The 27,306-nt window shown below is 39.7% G+C and overlaps 1 protein-coding gene across 5 annotated transcripts in view; it reads left to right on the top strand.

The window, feature by feature from the left end:
- PCSK5 (proprotein convertase subtilisin/kexin type 5) overlaps positions 1-27,306 on the top strand; it is a 483,293-nt gene that overhangs the window by 80,345 nt on the left and 375,642 nt on the right. For all 5 annotated transcript variants that reach the window (XM_017892732.1, XM_017892728.1, XM_017892730.1 and 2 more), the window contains exon 3: positions 16,077-16,190. In XM_017892732.1, the coding sequence (XP_017748221.1) occupies positions 16,077-16,190 (114 nt within the window). The remainder of the gene's footprint in view (positions 1-16,076; positions 16,191-27,306) is intronic.

Genomic DNA, 27,306 nt, shown 5'->3' on the forward strand with positions numbered 1-27,306 from the left:
TAGGTTCAAGCAATTGTCAGGTCTCAGCCTCCCGAGTAGCTGGGATTACAGTTGTGCACTACCATGCCTGGCTAATTTTGTATTTTTAGTAGTGATGGGGTTTCACCATGTTGGCCAGGCTGCTCTTGAACTCCTGACCTCAGTTGATCCACCCACCGCGGCCACCCAAAGTGCTGACATTACAGGTGTAAGCCACTGTGCCCAGCCGCAGATACCCAATTCTTAATCAGTAACCATCATATCTTCTTTTGCCTCATCTTGTTAATTCAGTCTCTTGTTAATTCAATCTAATTCAGAGCAGCTGGATAACTAAGGCTTTTAGTTACAGGTTTTTCTCTCTTTTTTTCAAAATTTAGGCAATTTTCAGGCCTTGAACTTTATGTGCTCTTAAATTACAAGTCAGAAGGTGCCCTGGAGGGAAAAAGGATTTCTATCATCACTGCCAAGGCTGTGCCTAAGAATTCTTTTGCCTGTTTAGGTTTTTATTCTCTGCTCATCAGACAGTTCTCCTGTCATTTGCAGACTAAACGAGTCTCAACCATTTTAAAATGCTTCCAGTTAAGTAATTGAGGACCTCCCAAAATTCCTTGTGTGGACCGTAAAGGCTCTAGAATTATGCCATTCTCTCTCCTATTTTCTTTCTTTTTTGTCTTTATTTTATTTTATTTATTTATTTATTTTTTTGGAGACGGAGTCCTGCTCTGTTGCCCAGGCTAGAGTGCAGTGGTTGATCTCAGCTCACTGCAACCTCCACCTCCTAAGTTCCAGCAATTCTCCTGCCTCAGCCTCCTGAGTAGCTGGGACTACAGACACACACTGCCACTCCTGGTTACTTTTTTTGTATTTTAGTAGAGACGAGGTTTCACTGTGTTGCCCAGGCTGGTCTTGAACCCCTGAGCTCAGGCAATCTGCCCACCTTGGCCTCCCAAAGTGCTAGGATTACAGGTGTGAGACACCACGCCTGTACAGCTTAATTTTAAGTTCCAGGATACATGTGCAGGACGTGCAGGTTTGTTAATAGATAAATGTGTGCTATGGTGGTTTACTGCACCTATCAATCCATCACCTAGGTTTTAAGCCCCCCATGCATTAGTTATTTATTCTGGTGCTCCCTTCTGCTCCCACCCCCACCCCAACAACAGGTCTCAGTATATGTTGTTCCTCTCCCTGTGTCCATATGTTCTCATTGTTCAGCTCCCCCTTATAAGTGAGAACATACAGTGTTTGGTTTTCTGTTCCTGTGTTAGTTTGCTGAGGATAATGGCTTCCAGGTGCATCCGTGTCCCTGCAAAGGACATGATCTTGTTCTTTTTTATGGCTGCATAGCATTCCATGGTGTATATGTACCACATTTTCTTTATCCAGTCTATCATTGATGGGCATTTGGGTTGATTCCATGTCTTTTCTATTGGGAATAGTGCTGCAGTGAACATACACAGGTGTGTATCTGCATTCCCACCAACACTGTAAAAGTGTTCCTGTTTCTCCACAGTCTCACCAGCATCTGTTGTTTCTTGACTTTTTAATGATTGCCATTGTAAGTGGCATGAAATGGTATCTCATTGTGGTTTTGATTTGCATTTCTATAGTGATCAGCGATGATGAACTGTTTTTCATGTTTGTTGGCAGCATGTCTTCTTTTGAGAAATGCCTGTTCATGTCCTTTGCCCACTTTTTAATGGGATTGTTTGTTTTTTTTCTTGTAAATTTGTTTAAGTTCCCTGTTCCTTGTAGATTCTGAATATTACCCCTTTGTCAGATGGATAGATTGCAAAATTTTTCTCCCATTCTGTAGGTTGCCTGTTCACTCTGATGATAGTTTCTTTTGCTGTGTAGAAGCTCTTTAGTTTAATTATATCCCATTTGTCAGTTTTTGCTTTTGTTGTGATTGCTTTTGACGTTTTCATCATGAAATCTTTGCCCATGCCTATGTCCTGAATGGTATTGCCTAGATTGTCTTCTACGGCTTTTATAGTTTTGGGTTTTATATTTAAGTCTTTAATCCATCTTGAATTAATTTTCATATAAGGTGTAAGGAAGGGGACCAGTTCCAATTTTCTGCATATGGCTAGCCGGTTCTCCCAGCATCATTTATTAAATAGGGAATACTTTCCCTATTGCTTGCTTTTGTCAGGTTTATTGAAGATCAGATGGTTGTAGATATGTGGTCCTATTTCTGAGATCTCTGCTCTGTTCCATTGGTCTATGTGCCTGTTTTTGTACCACTATCATGCTGTTTTGGTTACTGTAGCTTTGTAGTATAGTTTGAAGTCAGGTAGCATGATGCCTCCAGCTTTGTTCTTTTTGCTTAGGATTGTGTTGGCTATATGAGCTCTTTTATGGTTCCATATGAATTTTAAAGAAGTGTTTTCTAATTCTGTGAAGAATGTCCATGATAGTTTAATGGGAATAGCATTGAATCTATAAATTACTTTTGGCAGTATGGCCATTTTCATGATATTGATTCTTCCTATCCATGAGCATGGAATGTTTTTCTGTTTGTTTATGTCCTCTCTGATTTTCTTGAGCAGTGGTTTGTAGTTCTTCTTGAAGAGATCCTTTACTTCCCTTGTTGGCTATATTCCTAGGTATTTTATTCTCTTTGTAGCAATCGTGAATGGGAGTTCATTAATGATTTGGCTCTCTGCTTGTCTATTGTTGTGTATAGGAACGCTTGTGATTTTTACATACTGATTTTGTTATCTTCAGACTTTGTTGAAGTTGCTTATCAGCTTAAGAAGCTTTTGGACTACCTCTCTCCTATTTTCTTTCCTCGTTCCCCCAGCTTTCAACTGTACAACTTTTAGTAAAGTGTTTCATTGGCTTCGATTAATCTCCAGGCTTTGAAATGTTGTGATAACCCAAAGAGAGAGAAAAAAAATGTGTTCCAACCTGTGCCATCAGCTGAAAAGATATTTCAGAAGGGAGTCCCTGTGCTCTATGGAAATCCATGGGTATGGATTTACGTCATCAGGGTTCTTGTTTCAGGTCCTTTACAATCATGTGACTGGGTTAAGTCACCTAACCCCACTATGCCTTAGTCTCCCTGGTAAAAAATGGATGATTCTTCCATGGGACAGTTTGGTGGCATTAAGGAAACAATAGGTAGAAATAGTTTATTTTGCGTAAAATGTGAACAAAATTAAATAGTTATATTTTAAAGATTATTATAACCAATGATTTCTCTACCCACTGGAAGTCAGAGTACCTGACAAACAACCATCACCACCTACATTATTTGTGCCTTGGCTTTGTGACAAAACTTCATTGATCTGTCGTGAACCTAGGTCCAGATGCTCCTAATTGTAAATGACGTAGGATTATTTTCTTCCTCTTTCCAGACTGAGAACTTTTGAACTAGAGCTTGCTTTTCTGCTTTCCCGTAGGTGTTTAGGCCCTGCAAAACAATGGGACCACCGATTATTCTTTGATTCAAAGAGCAGTGAATACAGTCATTCATTCTGTAAATCCCTCCGGAGCACCTACTCTGGGCAAGGCAGTAGCATAGCCACCGTGGGGACTAGAGAAACTTGGAGACGCGGCCTTGGCCTCCTGGACCTCCAGTAAATCTAGTTAGAATCCTCAGCCTCCCTCTAGCCTATAGTCTCAGTCTTGATCCTCTACTTTCCTTCACTCTGATACTGAGCTGCTGAGTATTTAATATTATACTGAACAAAATCTTTAAAGAGGAACACGGGTGCTAGAAATTTGACAGCCCTTCCTCAGGTCACTAATGCTCAGTAGGGTTGTTGGGAACTGTGGTCAAGGCCAGCTCTCATTTTAGCGCTGAGGGCCCAAATGTGCCAGGGTGGAACCCTTTTGGGGGTGGAGGGCCGAGGAGTGGATAGAGAGAACTGGTGATAGGCACCCCCCTTGGGTCCAGTAAACACATCATATTTCTGTGAACATTGACACAACAGACTCCAGGGTGAGCCATCCAAAACACACAGCGTGAAACAAGGAAGCTTGGTGGGGGAGATTCGCTGCTCCTGGGTCTTCAGACTGAAAAAGTGTCAGGTTTGATGACAGTGATGAAAATGTGTTTTCTCTCTCCTTCTCTGAGCCTCAGCCCCAGGGCTCCTCTAATTGACTGTAGTGGGCATGGATTACGTCTTCAGGGTGAGGGAGGCCCAGTGAAGTGACTTGGCACTACTTTCTGCGACACACATGGAGACTGCCAGGAAGCTGGGAACTGGGGCTCTGCTCGCCTTCCCGTAGGGCTGGCGTAGGACCGACAGGAGCTCCAGCCGGTGCACTCATTTATCAGGCCTGCTTCCAGATTTTTATGTGCTATGACCTGCAAGTTTTGTCAAGCACCACCTCTCTGGAAGCCCCTACAGTGGTTTCTGAGGTGAGGGAATAGCACTCAACTTGAGAAAACATTCGGTTTGCCTCAGGCAACTGGATTTAGGGGAGAAAATGCCAATCCCTTTCCCTTTACCCAGGGATTTTGGACAGCATTTTTCCCTGAGGCCGAAAGGCATGCTTTCCCCCACCCTCACCAAAGTAGCTGTTTGCTAAATATTTCAGAGGGTGATGATGGTGTTTAAGAGCTGCCACAATTCCAGTGTTTTTGGTTGCAAAACACCCCTGCCCTTTCTGCCAAGTGTAAGGTTAGAGTTCAGGAAAAAGGAAAATATAATGAAAACCCCAAGTCAGAGACCTTCCCCAAGGCAGTCCCTTATCATTTATCTCTGTTGTGTGTGTGTGGGGGGGGGCCCATGTTGGGGTCTTCATTCACGTTCCTCCTCACCAATGACTTCATGCTACTTTTTAATTTATGTCTTTTGAACTCATTTTAGGATTTAAAAGCGTAGGTTAACCTCAAGGGGACAGAGGACACTAACACAGACTTCACACATTTCCGTAAAAGTTGCATATTTATCTTCTAACAACAGAAAGAAAAGACTAATTTTTACCCATCTCTCTTTGATTCATAAAGCTAGAGCTTGCCAGCATAACAATTGGTCACCCCTTGACTTCTAAGGTTTTAGATCTTGACAATGAAGAGATTGAAAGGTGCTGGAAAGATTTTAAAAACATAAAACTGAAGCTCCCAGAGTATTGAGAATGCCTCTTATTTAAAAAGAGAAAGCGCAAAATGGATGACATGAAAACTCCTGGTACCCAGCTCTGAACTTACACGCTCATACCATTCCCCTCCCTCAGTTTTCCCACTGTGATCAAAACCGTGGCAGTAGGAGCCATGGAAATTTAGAAACAATAGCCATTGCCATTTATATTTAAATAGCTAGGAGAAGACAGTATGTGCAATGGAGCTGAATTAGTCACAAGGGAAGAGTGTTTCTCTCCATAGAAATATAGCTTTCATGACCATTGCTTATGAGTTATGGAATTAAGTGGTATGTTATATTGAGAAGCAAGATGCTGACATGCTTTTTGATATTTAGCAGATCACCCTGTGTCCTCTGCTTGGAGAAATAATGAGAGCGCCCTTTCCTTTGCCAGCATTTGCCTCTTTTTTATACTAATCTCAGCTGAATTGAACAATTTCTCTACTCTGTACAAAATAAAGCTCCTCTTTGTATTCACTTGATATACAACTTGAGGGCATCCAATTTTTGCAAATACAGATCTGGGAATATCTGAAATGATTTAGGCACAGACTTGTGGGATTGGTCAAAGAACAAAAACCCATTAAGTGATGAATGCTTTGTTTTAAGGTAAAATTATCATTCTTGCAGTTATCTAAAACTTCAGCAATACTAAGAGCAGAGTGATGTAACATATATTTACTTTAAATGTTGAATAGATTTTATTAATTACATTGCCCTGGCTTTCAAATTGCTTAGCGGATGATTATTCAAAAGACAAATAAATGTAGAATGAAGTCATGCCACTGTGTTTTTCATGCAGTGATGATTTTGATCCTAGAGTGAAGCTGGAGGGAATTCTGTGTTGTCCAGTTCAATCTCTGAATTAAGACTGCGTTTAATCAAAGGGTGTGAATTTAACCCCAGGTGGCATTCAGACAGTAGAATTTGTTTTAGATACTTTAGAATTTGTTTCCTTTTAATACATGAGCAATTGAAATTGTTTTCAAATTTCCTCTTATTGATTACATGAGATGTCCTAAAGTTTAAAATGTAAGAACCTGAAATACAAGTTAGAAAATGGAAGGTTTGGGGGTATAATCTTTCCATTCAACAAGTATTGAATGAGTTCTCATCACTGGCTTTTCCAACCCCCTACTTCATGTTGGGTGCATACACTTAGACACCACACACACACACACACACACACTCACACTCTTTTCTCTCTTTTCCCCCCTTCTCTCTCTTTTACATAAATTAAGTTCTTTTACCCTCTGGAAGGCATCTTGGCATGACTAGGAATAAAGGAGCTATATTGGTTTTTTTCCCCCAGAGGACAAATTAACTGGTCTCAAAGAACAAATATACTTGAGACAAATATAAAATAAGTGTCTTGCCTTTGAGGGATTTTAAGCAAGTTTTGAGAGCAGCAGCGTCAATGGAAAAATAAGCCCGAAGTCTTTGAAATTATCTTTCCTGGAAAGATAAAGTAAAGCCAAAAAAAAAAAATTGTCCTTACATGTTGTGAAAAACCAGTTGCTTGTGGGTATTACTACTAGCAGCCAAGATTGGTAGTCTTAAATTTAAATGTTTAAAATATTAAATACTTTATTCAATATTTATGTCATGCCATAATATTAATATTTTTATTAAATATTAATATTTAATATCAAAATATTTAAATTTAAATGTTTAATCATATTTCATATTTAAATGTTAAAGAAATATCCCCTAATTTATCAGTTTGGCACCTTTTTTTCCACTTAGCTATAAGAGTTGATTGACAGTCATTTCTATGCTCTTTATATTTTCCCCAATGTAAGTACTTTTAAATTCATACTTCTTTGGCTGTGTGCTTTTGATTATGGACTAGGCATTGACCATCGAAATGCTGGAGATGTCTTTTATTAGTCTGGGAGAATGCATCACTTAACATCATAGGTTTCATTGACTTGATTCAACCCTAGGCCTTTGCAGTTTATGAAACAATGGCTCATATCTATTTCCAGGTTCATATGTTTGTTTATAACTGCTTTATTTATAATTGCCAAAAATTGGAATAAACCAAACTGTTTTTTAATGGGTGGATGGATAAGCATACATACAATGAAATTTTTTTGTAACTATTATTTTAAGTTCAGGGGTACTTGTGCAGGAGGTGCAGTCTCTTACGTAGGTAAACGTGTGCCATCCATGTTGGTTTGCTGCACAGATCGTCCTTTCATCTTGGTGTTAAATCCAGCATCTATTCACTGTTCTTCCTGATACTCTTCCTCTCCCAACCCACCACATATTCCAGGTTCTTGACCTGTGTCAACACCTACTTTGTTCTTCTGTGTTTATCCGTTTTAATTGTACCCACTGTGTTTTTTGCTTCTGAGATTTTATCTCTTTCCTTCTGAGATTTTGTCTCTTGAGATGGAGCCATTTCCTCCAGTCTTAGCAGTAAAACAGGTAAGGTGGAGGAAATGGCTCCTTCTCAAAAGATAAAATTATGTACAAGAGTGGGTTTCTTTTCTGTTGTTGTTGTTTTTTAAGACAGAGTCTTGCTCTGTGACCCAGGCAGGAGTGCAGTGGTGTGATCTCAGCTCACTGCAACCTCCGCCTCCTGGGTTCAAGCGATTCTCCTGCCTCATCCTCCCAAGTAGCTGGGATTACAGGTGCCTGCCACCACACCTGGCTAATTTTTTATATTTTTAGTAGAGATGGATTTTTGCCATGTTGGCCAGGCTGGTCTCGAGCTCCTGACCTCAGGTGATCCACCCACCTCAGCCTCCCAAAGTGCTGGGATTACAGGCTTGAGCTACCGCGCCCAGCCAAGAGTGGGTTTCAAGTGGGTGTCAAACAGAGAAGGGGTCAATGAAACATTAAAAACACAGAATGATATAAAGAAAGATTATATCCTTCATTAATATTTTTCATGCTGTTCATTGCTAGTAACGTAATCATCCTTGTGCTACCATCTATCTGTTGTTGAAATACGAAACATTTTGTAACTTGATAGGATTAAGCCTAAATTTTTTGGCTCCTTTTTTTTTCACTCTGCTCTATTTAAAATTTCCCAGTTTTTCTTTTAATAAGGAGAAAATTTAGACATCCCTACCAAGAAATGTATTTACCAGGTAAAAATATCCATTTACCTTACCTATTTCTTGAGGGCCTGTTGTCAAGCATTGCCTTTGGTACTAGGGATACTAAAACGTAGTTTCTTTTGCCCCAGGCCAGTGGTAGAAACATGCAATAAAAACACAAGTTACTAAGTACTATGGGAGCTTGCATTTGTGAAGCACATTATAAGTGTGACCCTGTTAACAATACAGGTAATTCCATTTTACAAATGAGAGTATAGAATACCAAGAATTTATGTGATTTGCCCAAGTGGCTGGACTAGTGATTGGTAGTTCTCTACCAAGAACTTGAGTAGTATGTTTTCCCAATTTGTTCTACACTGCCCATCTGTGGCAGAGTCTAGCCTAGCTCTGGGCACAGATGGAATCATGCTGCTATGGTAGGTGTAAAGATCACACACAGGATGTTTTTAGATATTTTAATAGCTCCAGAAAGAATTACTTTGTTCTTATAAAACCTAATTTAATGTTAAATTGTTTAGCAAGATTCATCCAACAACTGATATTATTTCTTTTTTCATAGAGTTTCAGAGGTGTTAATATCCAAAATCAAAGGATTAAGTCACTGTGTCTTCTGATTCCTAGTACAGGAATGGTCTACATCTGGTGGTGCACTTAAGTTGAATTCTAGGCTTCGTTTGAATGTTTCTGTTTTTTTTTTCTGAGATGGAATTTCGCTCTTGTTGCCTGGGCTGGAGTGCAATGGCACAATCTTGGCTCACCGCAATCTCTGCCTCCCGGGTTCAAGCGATTCTCCCGCCTCAGCCTCCCAAGTAGCTGGGATTACAGGCATGTGCCACCACTCCTGGCTAATTTTGTATTTTTAGTAGAGACGGGGTTTCTCCATGTTGGTCAGACTGGTCTCGAACTCCCAACCTCAGGTGATCAGCCCACCTTGGCCTCCCAAAGTGCTGGGATTACAGGTGTGAGCCACCGCGTCTGCCCTGGGACACTTTTTATCATAGAGATTCTTTTATAATTTCTCTGCTGTTTAGATGGCAGCATTGATTGAATCTGTGATTTTTACTCCATAATTTAGTTGAAAAGACAGATGTTCATCAAAACCCTCTTAAAAAAAAAAAAACAAAAATATAGTTCATACTGGCTAGCATCATAAGGGCAAGAGGGTTTTTGCCTAGGACCTCATGCTTTAGAGGGCCTTGCTTGATCCCTCTTTCAGCTGAGTTTATCACCATTAGCTGAGAAGTTGGTGGAGTTGTGGGGACAAGTGCAGCTTGAGCCTGTATCCCCCTTCTAGATTATATTCCAGGTACTCAGGAGCCCAGAGTGGGTTGACCAGATGGCTGGGATTCTGCTTCCATGATCTGAGTGAGCTTCTTCCTTTGTCTGTCCACTGGAGGGCGAATGCAATACTGGTAGGCCTGAGGGATTGCAATAGTGAACTGCAAACAAAAATACAAAGGTAGACAGTCATTCTAGACGGCTTTCTCATTCGCTGGTCACATTGCCTGTAATATCTTCTTTGAGAAATCTGCACAGATGGTTTCTCATTATTCAAAATTCTATTAAAAGATCACATCTTTCAAAGCGGCCTTTCTTGACCACCTTACTTGAAATAGCCCCTTCCTTCGTAATCGCTTTCTACCTCCTTACATTATTTACTTTTTGCATCATTTAACGTTTTCATCAATAACTGTGAAAGTCAATTGGCTGTTTTGTTCACTGCCATTCTGTAGTTTAGCTGGAGAGTGCCTCCCACTTAGGAGCTACTCAATAAATATTTTTAGCGTGAACAAAAATAAATGAAAGGGTCTTGAGGGTGGAAAGCACATTTTACTGCTTTGATTGGATATAACCATTTCTTTTCACAGTCACATTTCATCTTATCAAAACTGGGGAAAAGAAACAAGCAACAAATTGGAAAATCAGATTTTTAGAAGTAGGTACATAATAGGGGAATAGCTTAAGGGGAGAAATACGATGTTAATTCTTTGAAAGTGAGTAATGTAATTAGAACAGTAACACTATGAGTTTTTCTATAAACAAAATATAGCGAGATTAAATTGATAACATACGTTTCTAAAATTTTGGCTTCCTTAGAGAAAGCCAGCTAAACATAAAATTTTACAGCAGAGTCAAGTTTTTCAGTTTGGCCTGTATTTTCTTCGGTAACACTGTTCTGAATGTACATGCAGTGTTTATTTCACAACTTCCCTCTGAATGACCTTTCAAACATTATATGATTTTTCACATTCATGACCAGATGTTTTCTCTAATAGAAGCATCTGATGTTTGCAGTCATCAAATAAGATTCAAAATACCTGTTTCAAGCAACTCAAGTAAAAATTCTCCATCACATCAAAAGTAAGGCTTTATTTGGTTCACAAGTAGCTTTATGAAATAAACAGAATTTAAACAATCTTGATAATTTTTTTCTTTAAAAAGGTGACAGAATAACAATGCCAGTATTTAAAAACTAATTAATGATAAGTTGCTAGATGGACCACAATTTAAAGTATGGAATATCCTTGTCTAACAAATACTTTTACTAAATTCTCTGATTTTTTTTTTTTTTTCCTCACTGGTTAGCTTTGATGTGTTGACCAGAGTTTTTCGAAAATTTCTAGGATCTGTTGCCTTTGGACTTTAGAACTTCTTGGAACCGCATGTCAGTACTAAAATGTTTTCTTCAGCCCTTGCTTTCCATAGCAAAAATGTGCATGTCCATTATCCACCTAACTCATACTTAAAAACAAAACCCAAGATGCTCTATTTCGTTTTCAAAGTCAGAGAAAAAAATAGAGGGGAAGTATTTTTATGTTCTTTTCCCTAAATTGATCAAAGCTAGTTAGTTCAAAAAAGATACAAAATATGGAATACCACCTATTTTATTTCCTGGCAACTGTTTCATTCAAATCATAGAGTAACATATAATTTACTACACTCATTTATGAATATTAATCTCGCATTTTCACAGAATGACTTAAGATCATTGATCAACTAGAACATCAACCTCACCTGTCTGTTGTTTTTAACAAAATGTTTATTCCTAGTCAAACCAGAGAATCAGACTCTCTAGATAAAATTTCAAAGCTGGAAGAAAGAGAGTAGAGGGCACATTTAGTCTACCTTCCCTCATTTTACAGATAAAAGAGGCCCACTAAGATTTTTGCAAGATCACAAAGGTGACTGGTAGCTAATCTAAGATAATGACCGAGCTCTTCCAAATCCAACTCCTTTTTCTTACTTTACCCAACTTTTCTTAATATTTAAGTTGTGTTGGAATATAATATAAAATCATCTAAGGCACTTTTTATGTATCTTTTTTTCTCATTAACTGCTTTTCAAAGAAATATGCTGTGATTTAGACATGTAGTCTTTTTTTTTAGCCACAGGATCTCACTCCGCCACCTAGGCAGGAGGACAGTGCCTTGATCATGGCTCACTGCAGCCTCAAACTCCTGGGCTCAAGTGATCCTCCCACCTCAGCTTCCTCAGTAGCTGGGACTATAGGCTCATGTCCCCACACCTGGCTACTTTTTTAAACATTTTTTTTTTTTTGGGTAAAGATGAGAGTCTTGCTATGTTGTCCAGGCTGGTCTTAAACTTCTGGGCATAAACCATCCTCCTGCCTCGGCCTCCCAAAGTGCTGAGATTATAGATGTGAGCCACTGGGCCCAGGCTTAGTCATATTTGAAATTGGTTTTTGATTGTATGATAGTGTGTATAGGTAACATATTCTCATGGATCAAAAGTAACAAGATTTAAAGGGGCATGCAGTAGAAGGTCTCCCTCTTATCCCTGTATCCAGTCACTAGTTTTCTGCCCAGAAAGCAACCAGTTTATCAGGTTTTTTGTGTATAATCACTTTAGAGAGATGCCAAAAATATAGTATCCCTTTAAACTGTTTGTAACTTATGTTTTTTTCCCACTTTAACTGTATCATGGAGATGATTCTCTGTCAGTACATTAAGACCATTTCATTCTCTTTTATGGTTGTATTGTACTTTATCATACAGATATGTTATCATTTATTATATTCATCTCTATTGATACATATTTAGGTTGCTAACAGTTTTTGGTTCTTACTGGCAGTATTTTAGTAAATAACCTCGCACATTCACACGTGTACATAGGTAGGATAAACTCCTAAAAATAGAATTACTTCTTTCATCCTTCTTAAAGGAATTGTTTAATTATCCTCCAGAGTTGTACACGTTTCCATTCCCCTCACCATTATGTGACAATGAACCTTTTCCCATTCCCCCACTAACAGTATGTTATCAACCTTTAGATTGTTTGTATCTGAAAGGTGAAAAGTGGTATCTCAGTTTGGTTTTACTTGCTATGCATGAGGCTAAGTGTATTTTATATAAGAACCTGATTTACCTTTCCAGAGGTTTCTCTACCCATATCTTTTGCTGCTTTTCCTGTTGAATTGTTCTCTTATTAATTGTTGAAACTCTCTCTATATTAGGGAGATAGTCTTTTGTTTATGGTAGGAGCTATACACTTTTGCCCAGTTTGTCTTTTACCTTCCCTGTGATGTTTTGTGGGTTTTTTTTGGCCATGTCATTCACATTATTTTTATGTAGTTAAATTAGTCAGTGTTTCTAAATCATCTTTTTGGTTTGTGTTATACTTAGATACAATTTTCCACTCTGAGATTAGTTTTAAACATCTCTCATATTTCTTATAGTACCTTTACATTTAAATATTTGATTCATTTGAAATTGATTCTGATCTAAGATGTGAGAAATGCCTTCAGCTTTATTTTTTTTTTCTAGTTGGTGGTGGTTCCAACCAACGTGTTCCAGAACATTTATGAAGTACGTTTTTTCCCTACTTATTTAGAATAATCCCAATATCATATACTGTATTCTTACATGTTTTGAGTCAATTTCTTGACTTTCTATGCTATTACATTGGTATATCTGTAGACATTTGCTACTAGTATGTGTTTTAATTATTAGCATAATACTTTTTAATATCTAAAGGGCTGATTCCCTATCACTGCAGGATGCATTTTCAAAGCAGCAGCATAATCTGTTTCCCGTTTGTATTTACGTAATAACTTACATGATTTATATTCATATGATCACATTTTTTCTCCTCCTGTTGCTTTCCCCATGTGTAGTATCAGAAAGCTGGTAAATTCCAAAATAATGAGATACAAGTTCAGCTGAGATTATGAGGCCGGGCTTCCCATAATTGTCAATTAATGTGTTTTGGATCTTATAAAGGAGAACATCTTTAGACAGAGGTTCTTAAGCAGCAAATACACAATGTTTACTTGGACCAAGGTCCAAAGGAAGAGAGTACTGTGAGTAGAGGGAGGGAGTGTCCCTGAAATCATGTGACACATGTATGTTTAAATTAACAAAGGATAGATTGACGATTTCAAAGGTCCTGTAGCTTTTACACTCTGGATTAACTGTAGTTCCTTAATGTATTGGAAATAGAACTTTCAGAAGTTAAGCCAGTGAGGAAAAACACACAATAATTCCCTTCTCCTAGGCTGACCATAGTTTTATGAAAATGAATTTTTAAGTATCTTTTCTTTGCATGAGGCTTCTTGGCAAGAAATAAAATCTGTATAATGCATTACCTCTGGCTTTTTCCTTAAAGAGCTCAAGGATAGACATATGGATAATAGCTTAAAAATATAAATATGGTCTTTCCAGTCATAGAAACCTTCCGATCCAAGAGGTGCTTTTCCCACTTTCCAAAAAATACAGGGCTATATACACATACCCATAAGGCACCAAGGCAAAATACATGGTATTTGACACTAAAAAAAAACCCACTGAACTTTTCTTGAGTATTGCAGCCCTGTGATCAGACAGAGTGACTTGTAGTCAAATCTAGATGCCAAGCTGCTGTGTCACCTTCTGGCCACTCAGTCTTGTAACTAAGCATTTTTGTTTGGTAAAATTATAGAAGGGATGCTGTTGGGTAAGATATTCTGTTCTATTTTAGTACCTATAGTTCATCTAGGAAAATGGCTGTCACTTGGTTTTCTCACATACTTATTTCATTTGTCTGTTTGAATGTGTGCACAGGGAGAAGTGGATATTTATAGTGTCTTTCTAAGGAACAGTTATCCACTCCCACCCCAGGATAGACTTTCCTGATCTCTAGCAGTCTCTTTAATGAGTCCACACTGGGGGAGGCATGATACTTTCTGGTTTATGTACATATATAGGTTGGCAGTGTGGAATTTATGAATGCTTCATTAGGAAAGGCCACTGCCAATATAGGATTCGTTTTGAAAAGAGTTGTCTAAGCAGCCTTCTTTTACCAAGCATGCAAATATGAACTTGTTAACTTTATTGGGGTAAGACTTACAGATAGTAATATAAGGATTACAAGTTGCATAGTCAAAATCATCATAAATAGTCTAAGTAATACAGTGATAGGGCCTGTGTCAGATGTCATTCATGGAGGTAAAGATATTTTTATGAAGTGGAGAATTGTGGAATACTTGTTACATTTCCTTGATAAAGTGTAAGTCCTTCAAAGTTAAAACGAATTCTTACTCATCTTCGTATTTCTAACACAGTACCTAGCACTTGTTCGTTGAATGAATGAATGAGTGAATGAACTGCATTCCTTAGATTTTTTGAAATGAAGAGGTTAAAATGTTTCCTGGAAATAGAAGATGTACATGCACACCCATCATTGCTGCTCTACTTTGATTGAGAAGGATGCCTTAGGATCCCTTCTCCTCCGGTAATCTTTTAATTGAGTAGGTGAGAGAGGTTTTAAAATGTTCACTGAATGGCTGGATATGGAATTACGGCAGTGGACTACAAAGCCCGCTTCCTCCCCACTCATTTTTTAATTCCTTTGTAGAGAGGGGTAATAAATGGTGGAACAAAACATTCCAGAGCGTTGTGACTAAATGAGCTATCACCAGAAGAAATCAAACAAAGGAGCATTTAGGCACAAATTGAAGAAGACCACCAGGGCTGATTCTGCATTTGAGACATCCCACTAAAACTGCAACATGCTTATTTTTGTGTTGCCATAATGATAATCTGTTTTAAAGAAAGTGTTCCCATACATACCCCTACCACTAGGTTATAAATTCTGCATTCAAGGTTTCTGGTTACTTTGTTTAAACAAGTTTATAACTAAATATTGAGACTTTTCTCAAATAGGGCGTGTTTGAATTTTAGAGCTGGCAGGGAGCCTATGGCTCAGGAAATTGAGTGGCTTCTCCAATTTTGTGCCAGAGATAGGACTAGGGATTTGGTTTTTCTGATTCTCCAAATAGTGCTTTTCCACTGCATGGTGTTGTAGAAAGCCATTTTAAAAAAAAATTGTGATCCTGGAGCATTTTGCTCCCAGAAAGTTTTAAAAAATTGATGCATACTTTAGGTCAGGAATTATAAACTGTGGCATGTGGAACAAAATCCAGCCTGGTTTTGTATATAAAGTTTTATTGGAACACATTCACACCCATTCATTTATAAATCATCTACATTGCTGCAATGGCAAAATGAGTGATTGCATCAGAGACCATGTGACCTGCAAAGCCTAAAATATTTATTTTTTGGACCTTTATAGAAAAGTTGACTAGCCCTTAGCATAAAGTAAGGATGAAAATTACCTTAAAAGTTAACATTACCAATTTTAATGAATTGGAAGTAAATAGAATTTCTGAGAAAGCTAAAAGTTTCGCTTGTTGTTGAGATATATAAATAATCTATACATAAAACACTGAAATCCCTACTTTCATTAAACAAACACAAAAAAACCCTGGGTTTCTAAGGAATCTCTGAGCACTTAGACTCAGAGATTTTAGTTGCCGCAATGAAACCTGTGACTTAAATCGCATTGACTTAAGATGGGAAATGCCTCAGACTGTCATTTATGTTGTGCTAACCCTGATGGAACATGAATACTCACCAAATGTCCTTCTTGGCAGGTGGAATGGATCCAACAGCAAGTGGTAAAAAAGCGGACAAAGAGGGATTATGACTTCAGTCGTGCCCAGTCTACCTATTTCAATGATCCCAAGTGGCCCAGCATGTGGTATATGGTAAGCTTGCTAAGGAAGCCTGGCCTAGGGCCATGCCATCCAGTTTTGTATTGTATGCGGAGAATCTATTGGACTTGGGAGGACACAGAAATACTGACCAGGGATTATTTCCTATCTTAATACCCACCATTTGAGATTGGTTAATGGCCTATGATGCTGTCTGGATTTTCTTTCTAACTTAGCTTGTTGATTGTAATAAAGAGAAAAAGAAGGGAGCTCCGATTCACAGAAATTCTGTTTGAGAGCTTACTTTGTGCAGTAACTTTCTAAGTTTGGGCCAGAGGATAGAAAAATATGCAAAGATGCACACACCCTTAGACCTATCAATAATCATGTTCACCTCTGATACACATTTACTCCACCTTGAAACTAATCTGGCTAATGCATACTGGTTCTTGAACATCACTGAAATGACTCTGCTGGTAAGTAACAGACCCCAAACTTGTGTCATCTAATATGTATCCTCTCACTTTAGGTAATAACTTTGTAAAAGTAGACCAGGAAAATAAATCGTTGGAAAGTGTTCGATTTGGTAGTTCATGGTTCAAGCAAAAGATTTTTCGGTGAAGGAAACTTACTTAACCTGTTGGGAAGAGTAATCCACCAGTTCACTTGGCACGGCCTCCTTTGAAAACATACATCTCTAATCTCTTAGGGATTTTAGGTCGTGATCACTGAGAAATGAATTTGAATATGTTACGTACTCTTACTCATGAAATCCACATGTCACCAATTTGCTCTATAATGTGTAAATCACCCTTTACTTTTTTCTGTCTTGAAAGTTTTTATTGCTAAACTTTGCCAGCATATTATTCACTATACTACTTTAGCTGTTGTATTCTTGTTTTAGTTTTTGTATTCCTGTTCTTGATTTTTTACAAAATGTCTCCAAACTGAAAGAAGGACACGAATCCATAGCATTTCCATAGCTGCCTCATGCTTTCCTGGCTCCCTGTCTCCCATTCCTTCTGCCTGCAGTACGTTCAGTGCCCTTCCCTACCTCCCTGGGGCAGGATCCCCTGTCCTCAGAGCCCACACCTGAGGCTGACTGCTCTGGAAGACCTTCCCTATGTTCCTGTCTTTTATCATTTTCCCTCCTCTCGTCTCTTGGACCTTCTCCCTGCTGCTCATGGCATCCATCATGGCACTTTACCCTGTAGTTATTCATATTGTTTTTTAACCTTCCCCATTGGACTTGGGGGTCACTTGATGGCAAGCTCTGCATCTTGATCCCGTTTGATATCTCCCCAGAAACCTAACCCAGCACCTTGTAAGGCTGGGAATTTGTGCTTATTTTGAGATGGGTGAATGTGGCTAGTATTTCTCTTAATTTCCCTTTTCTTGGTCTTACCCAGAAATAAAAGGTTATGGAAATATTTTGGACCCCAAACAGAATTTTACACAGAAATCTTTCTCATGTTTAAGGGGAAAAAAGGGAGGAATCTTAAAGCTAAGTTCAAGGGAAGATGGGAATCTAAGCATCATTTCGGTGGGAATCCCCTGAGGGACAGCAGGATAGGTGGCAGCTTATTAGCCCCCACACTCGCAGAGAGTGAACCCCAAGGGAAGGCATTGGAGGGAGCACTGGCAGGAGCTGAGGAGCTTTGTCTGCACTGACAAAATGATAAGAATGTAATGAGATTAAGATATAGGAGGAACCAAAGCTGCCTCTACACCCCTGTTTATAAGACCAGATTGAGAGAGACCCTGTTTGCTTGTTCTCGTAGGAAAGAGCCAAATTGCTGTCTATGTATGATCCACTGGACAGTAGAACTATCTGGCAGCTTTCCCCGATCCTCTCATCACCCCAGCAGGGCAGACTGGGCTCTAGCAGGAGCCATGACCAAGGCTTTAGCCCTTTGGCTAGCCTAGTGGCTGAAGGTTTCAGTGCCTGCATAGTGAAATCTTGTCACTCTGAAGAACCACTATTATTCATGTCTTTCTGACATGAGGAAAGACTGAGAGAAGAGCTTTTGATTGGCCATTTAACATGTTGGGTGTTTTACAACACATATTTGATGATAATATTACACATAGGTAACATTTATTGAGCACTTACTATGCGCCAGGCAATGTGCCAAGTCTTTATGAGGTTTTTGGGTTTTTTTTTCTTTCTTTTTTGAGAGAGTCTCGCTGTGTCAGGCTGCAGTACAGTGATGTGGTCCCGGCTCACTGCAGCCTTGACCTCCTGGGCTCAAGCAACCCTCACATCTCTGCCTCCCAAATAACTGGGACAACAGGTGTGCACTACCATGCTTGATTAATTTCTGTAGTTTTTGTAGAAAAGGGGTTTCACCATGTTGCCCAGGCTGATCTTGACCTCCTAGACTCAAGTGATCCTCCCACCTTAGCCTCCTAAATAGCTGGGACCACAGGTGCATGCCACCATGCTTGGTTAACTTTTAAACTTTTTGTAGAGACACGGTCTCACTGTATTGCTCAGACTGGTCTTGAACTCCTGGGCTCAGATGATCCTCCCACTTGGCCTCCAAAGTATTGGGATTACATGTGTGAGCCACTGTGCCTGGCCATGAATGCTTTTCTAATGCATCTGGAACAAATGCATGTGTTAAAATTGGCCCTAATTTTAAAATGAGAAATCTGTGAGGCTTATGAAATTTAGTTAACTTACCTAAGATCACCAAGCCTGAACGTGGTGGAGATGCCAAGGCAGGCAGGTTGATGCAGAGTGCACGGGATTAGCACAGCATCTTGTCTCCACCCTTCTGCTATTTACGGGTGCTGTGAGGAAGCCTCTGATCTATCCAGAGATAAATGACTGAAGCACACGACAGAATGGTGGGTTCCCTGTAGGATAAACAAAGTATCTTGAGGACAATCAAAGTGCATTACAGATTCCTGTTAAATGATTACTTTCCCTTAATAAAAGGAATGGGAAGCAGGTTCCATACCTTATGCTTCTCTGTTAGGACAGAACGAGAGGCAAGACTGTCAGATCTGCAAAGCTGGATGCCCATCCCCACTGCTTCACTTAGAATCTCCATGATTGAATTGGTCCAACTCTCTTCAACAGTAACATAAAAGTGTCTAGCTCTTATGTATGAGTGGTGTTTTGCTGCATAACAAAACTTAGTTTTGTTAGAACTTAGTTTTTCAAACAATCATCTCCCAGCCTGGGCAACACGATGAAGCCCCATCTGTACCAGAAAAACAAAATGTAGCTGGGCGAGGTGGCGTGCTCCTGTGGTCCCAGCTACCTGGGAGGCTGAGATGGGAAGATGCCTTGAACCTGGGAGGCAGAGGTTGCAGTGAGCCATGACTGCACCACTGCACTCCAGCCTGGGTGACAGAATGAGACCCCCTCTCAAATTTAAAAAAAATAAAACAATTATCTCATAGATTCTGAGGGTCAGGAATTCAGACAGAGCCCAGGGACAATAACTTCCCTCTGTTCTGGGATGTCTGGGGCTTCAGCTGGAAGACTCAAAGTCTTGGTGAGAGTGGGAAGATAGACTTCAAGGTGGCCCAGTCACAAGGCTGGCACACGGGTTCCTCTCTATGTGGGCCTCACCACAGGGCTGTGTGAGTGTCCACTTGACATGGTACTGGCTTCCCAGGCAGGTGATCCAAGAGGTCATGTTGGAAGTGGTGATGTCTTTTATGACATCTAACCTCAGAAGTCACAGACCCTTATTTCTGTAGTTTTCTATTGGTCATAGGAGTCAAGGCTGATTCAGTGTAACAGGGAATATGTATGGGTGATGTACTAGGAGGTAAGGAGTGTTGGGAGCCATCTTGGAGGCCGGCTACCACAATTAAATGAAAGTTTAATGAGATGGCTTTAACACAGTACCTGACACCAGAAAACCCTCAGTCAATCATAATTGTTATTATTCTCTGGCTTCTTAGTTGCAATATATGGTAGTTCCTTTTTTTTTTTTTACCTTTTATTTAAATTAGTCAAAGAAGGGTGAGAGCCCATGTCCAGTGGGCATTCTTTGGAGTACTGTTTGGCAGCACATCACTGACACAACCCAGGCAAGGTGCTGATATCCTTCTTCCTTTTCCTGAGCCCTGGAGCTGCTGCAGTGTTTCTGACCTCTGTAGGGTCCTGCCTCCAGCTTGTTAGCCTGGACCCGTTTCTGTCATTCAATATTTATCACAGGAGAATGGAGATTAAAGAATGGCATGAAGTGTGCCTGAGTGTCTCTTTTAATTAACTGAAAAGTTTTCCCATGTCGCTCCTCCCCTTGGAAACTGGTGTGCAAAATCATCATATCTAGCCTTGAGGCTTGGGCAACATATTCAGGGAAAAGTGCTTTTATGAGTTTGTTATGGATATGATAGCTGTATCATTACTGCTCTATCCTGACATACTGTGTTGAGATTTCTAGGAGTTGGAGGGTTAATCCTAGAAATTCAACTCACTTCTTGTTGCATTGACAAACTTCTCCTGCATCTATTATTTGTTAGACATGGTGCTAAGCACTGAGAGTTTAGAAAAACATGGTTCATACCTCCTAAGATTAATGAAGCAGGTGAGGAATATATAAGCATCAAAGAAAACTTGACTGGGCAAGCAACTCCGTGCTAAAAGTTTCTCCGGGATCATGTGCATACATCTAGCCTCTGCTGCCTGGACATTGGCCCGTAATTTTTGCTTGCAGATTTGTTTCTTCCATTAGAAGCTCCTGCAGAACTATTAAACAAATCCAAGCTTGGGCCTTCCTTTAGGTTTTGGTGTGGAGTGGGGCTAAGGCAGTGGGATGTCATCAGAATTCCCCAGGTGATTCTAACGTATAGTATGTGGTAAATGCTCAATAAATTCTGATTGAATAAATAGATGAGCAAACTCTGTAATAAAAGCAAACCTGTGTCATTTCCATGGTAGAGAACACTTAGTGTGTGTCAAGCATTTTGCCACACTTTCAGGTGTATTATCTGATCACCAGTGTTCCAGTGAGTTAATAACTACAGTTATTATCTTCATGTTATAGATGAGGAAATGAAAGCCAAGTTAAGTCACCTGCCCAAAGTCACACCATTTTCCAGGGACTGACCCTGGTGTTCAAACTCAGTCATTTACTTGTAACATAATTCTACATCATGCTCCATAAAGGACAGGCATTAGAATCACCTGGAGGTATTCTTAAAACTTGCCTACCCTCCAACCCCCAGCACAGAATCTGGGAATTTGTATTTCTAGCAAGTTTCCAATTGATACTGATGCTGGGGTCTCAAAACCCCTTTGAGACACCACTTTCCTACCATATTTAAACCCAAGTTTGTGTGAGCACAGCCTCCCAGTTATCAGATGCGGAAAGAAAGGCTTTTTAAAATTATGGGGCATTTTAAAGCACACTTGGTCAATTTCACTTTTTCTTGATCTTATACCTTCCTCTTACTGACACAATTTTCTATTTGGAAAGCTGGCAGCTTTAATATGAGAAGATATTTTCACTTTACCTTCACTGATTGAAAATACCCTTGACTTATATATTCTTTTTTTTTTTTTTTTTTTTTTTTTGAGACGGAGTCTCGCTCTGTCGCCCAGGCTGGAGTGCAGTGGCCGGATCTCAGCTCACTGCAAGCTCCGCCTCCCGGGTTCACGCCATTCTCCTGCCTCAGTCTCCTGAGCAGCTGGGACTACAGGCGCCCGCCACCTCACCCGGCTAGTTTTTTTTTTTTTTGTATTTTTTTTTTTTTAGTAGAGACGGGGTTTCACCGTGTTAACCAGGATGGTCTCAATCTCCTGACATCGTGATCCGCCCATCTCGGCCTCCCGAAGTGCTGGGATTACAGGCTTGAGCCACCATGCCCGGCCGGCTTATATATTCTTTCAAGCTTCTCCAGAGACAAAGGATATCTGATAGGAAAGGTCATGAGAATTTGGCCACATCTTTGGGAACTCAGTGTAATAGAATTGGTTTTAAGGTACCAGCTGATACAATGAGCCATATTTTCATGACTAAAGAAAACTCAGTTTGACTCTAGAGAGAGCAAGGTGAAGTAAGACTCTTCCCCAAGAATCTGGGACTACCAATTGAGAAAGTTCAGGGAGTTAAATATTTTTAAAATTATAAAATATTTAGATTGTTCAAGACAGCCTAGGCAACAGAGTGAAATCCCCTCTCTAAAAAAAAAAAAAGTAAAATAATAATTAAATAATAAGCTAAGCGTGGTGGCATGTACCTGTACTTCCTGCTACTTGGGAGGCTGAGGCAGGAAGATCACTTGAGAGTCTAGGAGGTCGAGGCTCCAGTGAGCTATGATTGCACCATTTATGCTCTGACCTGGGAGACAGAGCAAGACCCCATCTCTAAAAATCACAAATAAATAAATATTGAAATGGCTGTCCACCCACCCCCAAACTAAGGAATGGAGTATCATCTATATGATTGAAGTCCTTTGTGATCTCTATTTTAGTAGCATCTCTTTATCCTCTGCAGAGTCTACTTGCACTGAATTCGAAATACATTGTGAGGGTTCTCCCTTGTTGGTGGGAGGCTTCTCTTTGTAGGAGGGCTTGTTCAATTTACAATAGATGTGTGTTTTTGAAATCAGCGTAAAATACACATTGATGCATGGGATTCAACAGCTGGGCTATTGCATAGTCCCAAGATGACAACTTAGAAATGACACTTGGCTGAAAATGTGAGTTTAGTAGAAAAGATCTTTTATTCCTTTAGTTATGTAAATATTTCATTGCTTAAGGAAATTGATGTCGCATTTATGGTATTTCAAGTTTAACTGTTAGCCAATAATGATTTTGGAGAAGCCCATAGTAAATAACTTTAAATACACACACACACACACACACAATTTTTTTTTTCTGCCTCACAGGACTCAGAAGTGTTTTCTTTTTTTTTTTTTTTTTTTTGAGGCGGAGTCTTGCTCTGTCGCCCGGACTGGAGTGCAGTGGCCAGATCTCAGCTCACTGCAAGCTCCGCCTCCTGGGCCACCGCGCCTGGCCAGGACTCAGAAGTGTTTCTATTTGACTCTCAGACTCTAGTAATTCATGTCTGGTACTCCTGACTCATCATCCTAGTTAGCACAGTAGAACTTTTTGTGATGAATATTGGGTGGCCTATTTAATATGCATTATTTAAAGGCAGACTGTAATAAATGGATTCATTTTTGATGCACTACCTCAGATTTCATGAACGCTCTCTGGGTGGTCTTTCTGAGGGGGAAAAAATTCATATTTGTCGATCAGCAGAGTGAAAATTAGCTGAGTTTGGTTATGCGTGTGGGGCATATCTGCCAAAAGCTATGAACTAGCTAGGATAGTAATTGTGAAAAATGATTTTAAGCCCCATGGCTTTTTCTTAGCCAACTGGATGGTGTTCAGTACTCCATGAGTTTGAGACATCACTGTCTCTGTGGTTGGCACACATTTTTCTAATGATTTATACTGTCATTTGACTCATAAAATCTGGTGGAGTTTGTGGCATTATTGTCCTGGCAGCTTGGAAATCGTCCTTTTAAGACACCCTATTTAGCTGTTTTAATTGCAAATGCAACATGGTAGACATCTGCAACCATGTGGCACATTCTGATGCAAGCAGGAGACCTCTTGAGAAAGGACAGATGCCAGCTAGGCAGTAAATAATGAACTGGTAGGAACTCGTAAGAGTTGAGATGTAGCTTTGTTGTACTGGTCCTAGCTCTGTGACCTCTAGAAAGGTATTTACCTCTCTCAACCTTAGTTCATTTGAAAAACTGAGGAATCTGGACTAGATACTTTCTTAAGATCATTTCTGCTTGAACATCTAGTTCTACATGGCTAGTTGTACTGCATATTGAGCCTAGAGAGATCACATACCATCAATGGGCCCATGTCTTGATCTCCAGCCAAGAGCTACCCCAGGAGATGTATACCATGCTTTCATGACATTACTAATTCAAAGTCAATATGTACCTTGTTTCGGAGATCCCAAGACCACCTACAAATTTGGTAAATCACTAGGAAGACTTACATGACTCATCATGTAGTCATACTCATGGCTATGATTTATTTCCTAAGAAGGGTACAAAGCACAATCAGCAGAAAGAAAAAGCACATGGGGCAAAGTCTGGAGGAAACCAGGATCAAGCTTCCAAGAGACTTACTTTAGTAGATCACACAGAAAGTACTTAGTTCCTCAAGCACTGGACTGTGACCACACAGGTGAAATGCTGTCTACCAGGGAAGCTCATTAGAGACTCAGTGCTCAGTATTAGGAGATGGTCTCATAGGCATCCTTTGCCCACCATATACCAAAATTCCATATTCACAGAAGAAAAGCAGGTGTTCACAATAAACCATATCATTTGTATAAACAGTTTAAGTGCAGTGAGCAATTCTAATTGGGGAATAGCAGGGAACCCTCCTGAAACCCAAGTTCCCAGATGCCAACCAGCCCAACCTTGCACACAGGACTTTCAAAGGCCACCAGTCTCAGGTCTGCTATGTCAACTCCTCTGCACTTTTCCAAACCAAATTCATGATCTTACCCCCCAAATTTACCTGCTTCCACTGTTTTTGCTCTTAGCGAGTAGAGAGAAACCTGGATGTCATCCTTGACTCTACCCTTAAAGCCAATCTACCACCAAGTCAAAGCTGTTTTACCTCTTGAGTCAGTTGCCATCTTCCCTTCTCCACCACCGCCTTTTAGTCTAAGCCATCGTCTCTTAACTAGACTACTACAACAGCTAGTTATCCACCTCCCAGTTTTTTTTTTTTTTTCCTTTTCTCTCTCTTTTTTTTCTTTTTTTTTTTTTTTTTTTTTTTTTTTTTTGAGATGGAGTCTTACTCTGTTGCCCAGGCTAGAATGCAGTGGCACAATCTCAGCTCACTGCAACCTCCATCTCCAGGGTTCATGCAATTCTCCTGCCTCAGCCTCTCAAGTAGCAGGGACTACAGGCATGTGCCACCACACCTGGCTAATTTTTTATATTTTTAGTAGAGATGGGGTTTCACCATGTTAACCAGCATGGTCTCGATCTCCTGACCTTGTGATCCGCCCGCCTCGGCCTCCCAAAGTGCTGGGATTACAGATGTGAGCCACCGCACCCGACCCCACCTCCCAGTTTCTACTTCTGAACTCTTCCGGTCTGTTCCTCATACAGTAGCCAGAGTGATTATTAAAACCCCAAACCAACCAACCAAAGAAAACACCTCCCCATTTAGTCACTTCCCTTTGCTTAACACTTTTGAAAAGACTTCCCACTGTTTTAAGAATAAAAACCCAAATCCATGCCATTGCCTTTAAGGCCTCACGTGATTTGTTCTCTGCTCACCTCTCCAAACATCTTGCAATACTTTCTACTTCGCTTTCTGCTTTCAGCCCATAGGCCTTATTTTTCTTCATAGAACATACCCACTTCCTTCCCTTCACAGATCGTGTACACATGGTCTCTGCCTGGATGCTTCTCCCGTGTCCCTCTGCTGGGTTAATTCCAGTGCTCCCTTGAGATTCCCATAATCTTAAGTAGCTACGTCACCCACTCCATTTGCTATGTCACCATGCAAACCTCTTTTTATGTATTTAATGCAGTTATAATTTTCCATTTCTGTTTGTGATCGTGTGATAACTATCTTTCCCATTAGATACATTCTATGGAGGAAGAAACCATAAAAATCATCATGGAAACCTTAGTGACTCACATAGTTCCTGACATATAATAGGCCTCTATAAATATGTGTTGAATGAATGAATGGATTAATAAAGCATGAATAAATAAAACATTATTTGTGCTAATGTTTATACTGTACTATATTTCTAGTTTACTTTAACTTCAATAAACTGCCAGTAAAAGGAGAAATGGGTGTTTTATGATTGTTTTTGGTATGTTTTGGAAGAAATTATGTCTTTGTGATTTTATCTGGGAGTGCTTTTTCTGATATCTTGAATTGGGTGTTGTGTTCCTGAGGTATTCTTGTGATTTGACCCTCATATCTGGTGCATTTACAACTTTCCTACTTGGCTTCTAGTCACAGAGGACTATTTATTTCACTTAGGTCTGTGGGCTAGATGGAGGTCCAATCTGTTAATAGTTGCAAATGCTGACAATACTTTTAACAGGATTCATTCATACACACACACACACACACACACACACACACACATACACACACACACACACACACACCCCTCTCTGATCTTGTTCTCTTCCCAATAATGATGACTTCAATAGGAAGAAAAAGTCAATAATATTTCATAATATTTCTTTATCATTTGTTTTCTACCCAGTATTTCTTTCATTGTGGGTAGTAATCATAATTTTCTGTGGTAGTTTGTGAACATCTATTTCTACTATGGCATTTTGAAAATCTCTCATTTCCTTGATGAGTTTAGACCTGTGAGACTTCCAAATACTGGGCCAAGGCTATTTAGGGAGCCAAACATGTGAATGACTGAGGTGGAATAATAGCACCTCCTTAAAAAAAAAAACAACAACCAACTTTGTATTCATTAAATCAATAACACAAGATAAAAATTTTCATAATTAATAATTCCAAGAAAAAGCAAACTTGTATCTCAGGTGTGGTCTGTATTTGTTCTACAGCTTAGGGAATCCCAACTGAATCAAAGTTCCTATGAAGAAGACTTTTATTAATGCATTTATTTATTCATTCATTTATATTTGGCAAAGATTTATTTTTTCCAAGAACCTATATTATTCCTGATGCCAAGGATAAAATAGTAAATGCGATGACCATGTTGCCTTCTTTAATGAAGCTTAAGGGGAGCATTTTATGGGTAGGGATTTGGGTAATTTTTATCCTTTTGCCTAATCAGTTGATGCTGGCCTACTGGGACTTGGCAGAACTATAATTGGGTACTTGTTAATTAAGTTATGATAATTATGATAACTGCGATTTCATTGTCCCACATGATGGTTGTGATGGAAGTGGCTATATTAAGAATGTTAAATTGGCAGGACGCGGTGACTCACACCTGTAATCCCAGCACTTTGGGAGGCTGAGGCAGGCAGATCACGAGGTCAGGAGATCGAGACCATCCTGGCTAACATAGTGAAACCCCGTCTCTACTAAAAATACAAGAAATTAGCTGGGCATGGTGGCGGGCACCTGTAGTCCCAGCTACTCGGGAGGCTGAGGCAGGAGAATGGCGTGAACCCGGGAGGCGGAGTTTGCAGTGAGCCGAGA

This window comes from Rhinopithecus bieti, unplaced genomic scaffold, assembly GCF_001698545.2.
Source record: "Rhinopithecus bieti isolate Rb0 unplaced genomic scaffold, ASM169854v2 scaffold_19708, whole genome shotgun sequence".
Lineage (NCBI taxonomy): Eukaryota > Metazoa > Chordata > Mammalia > Primates > Cercopithecidae > Rhinopithecus > Rhinopithecus bieti.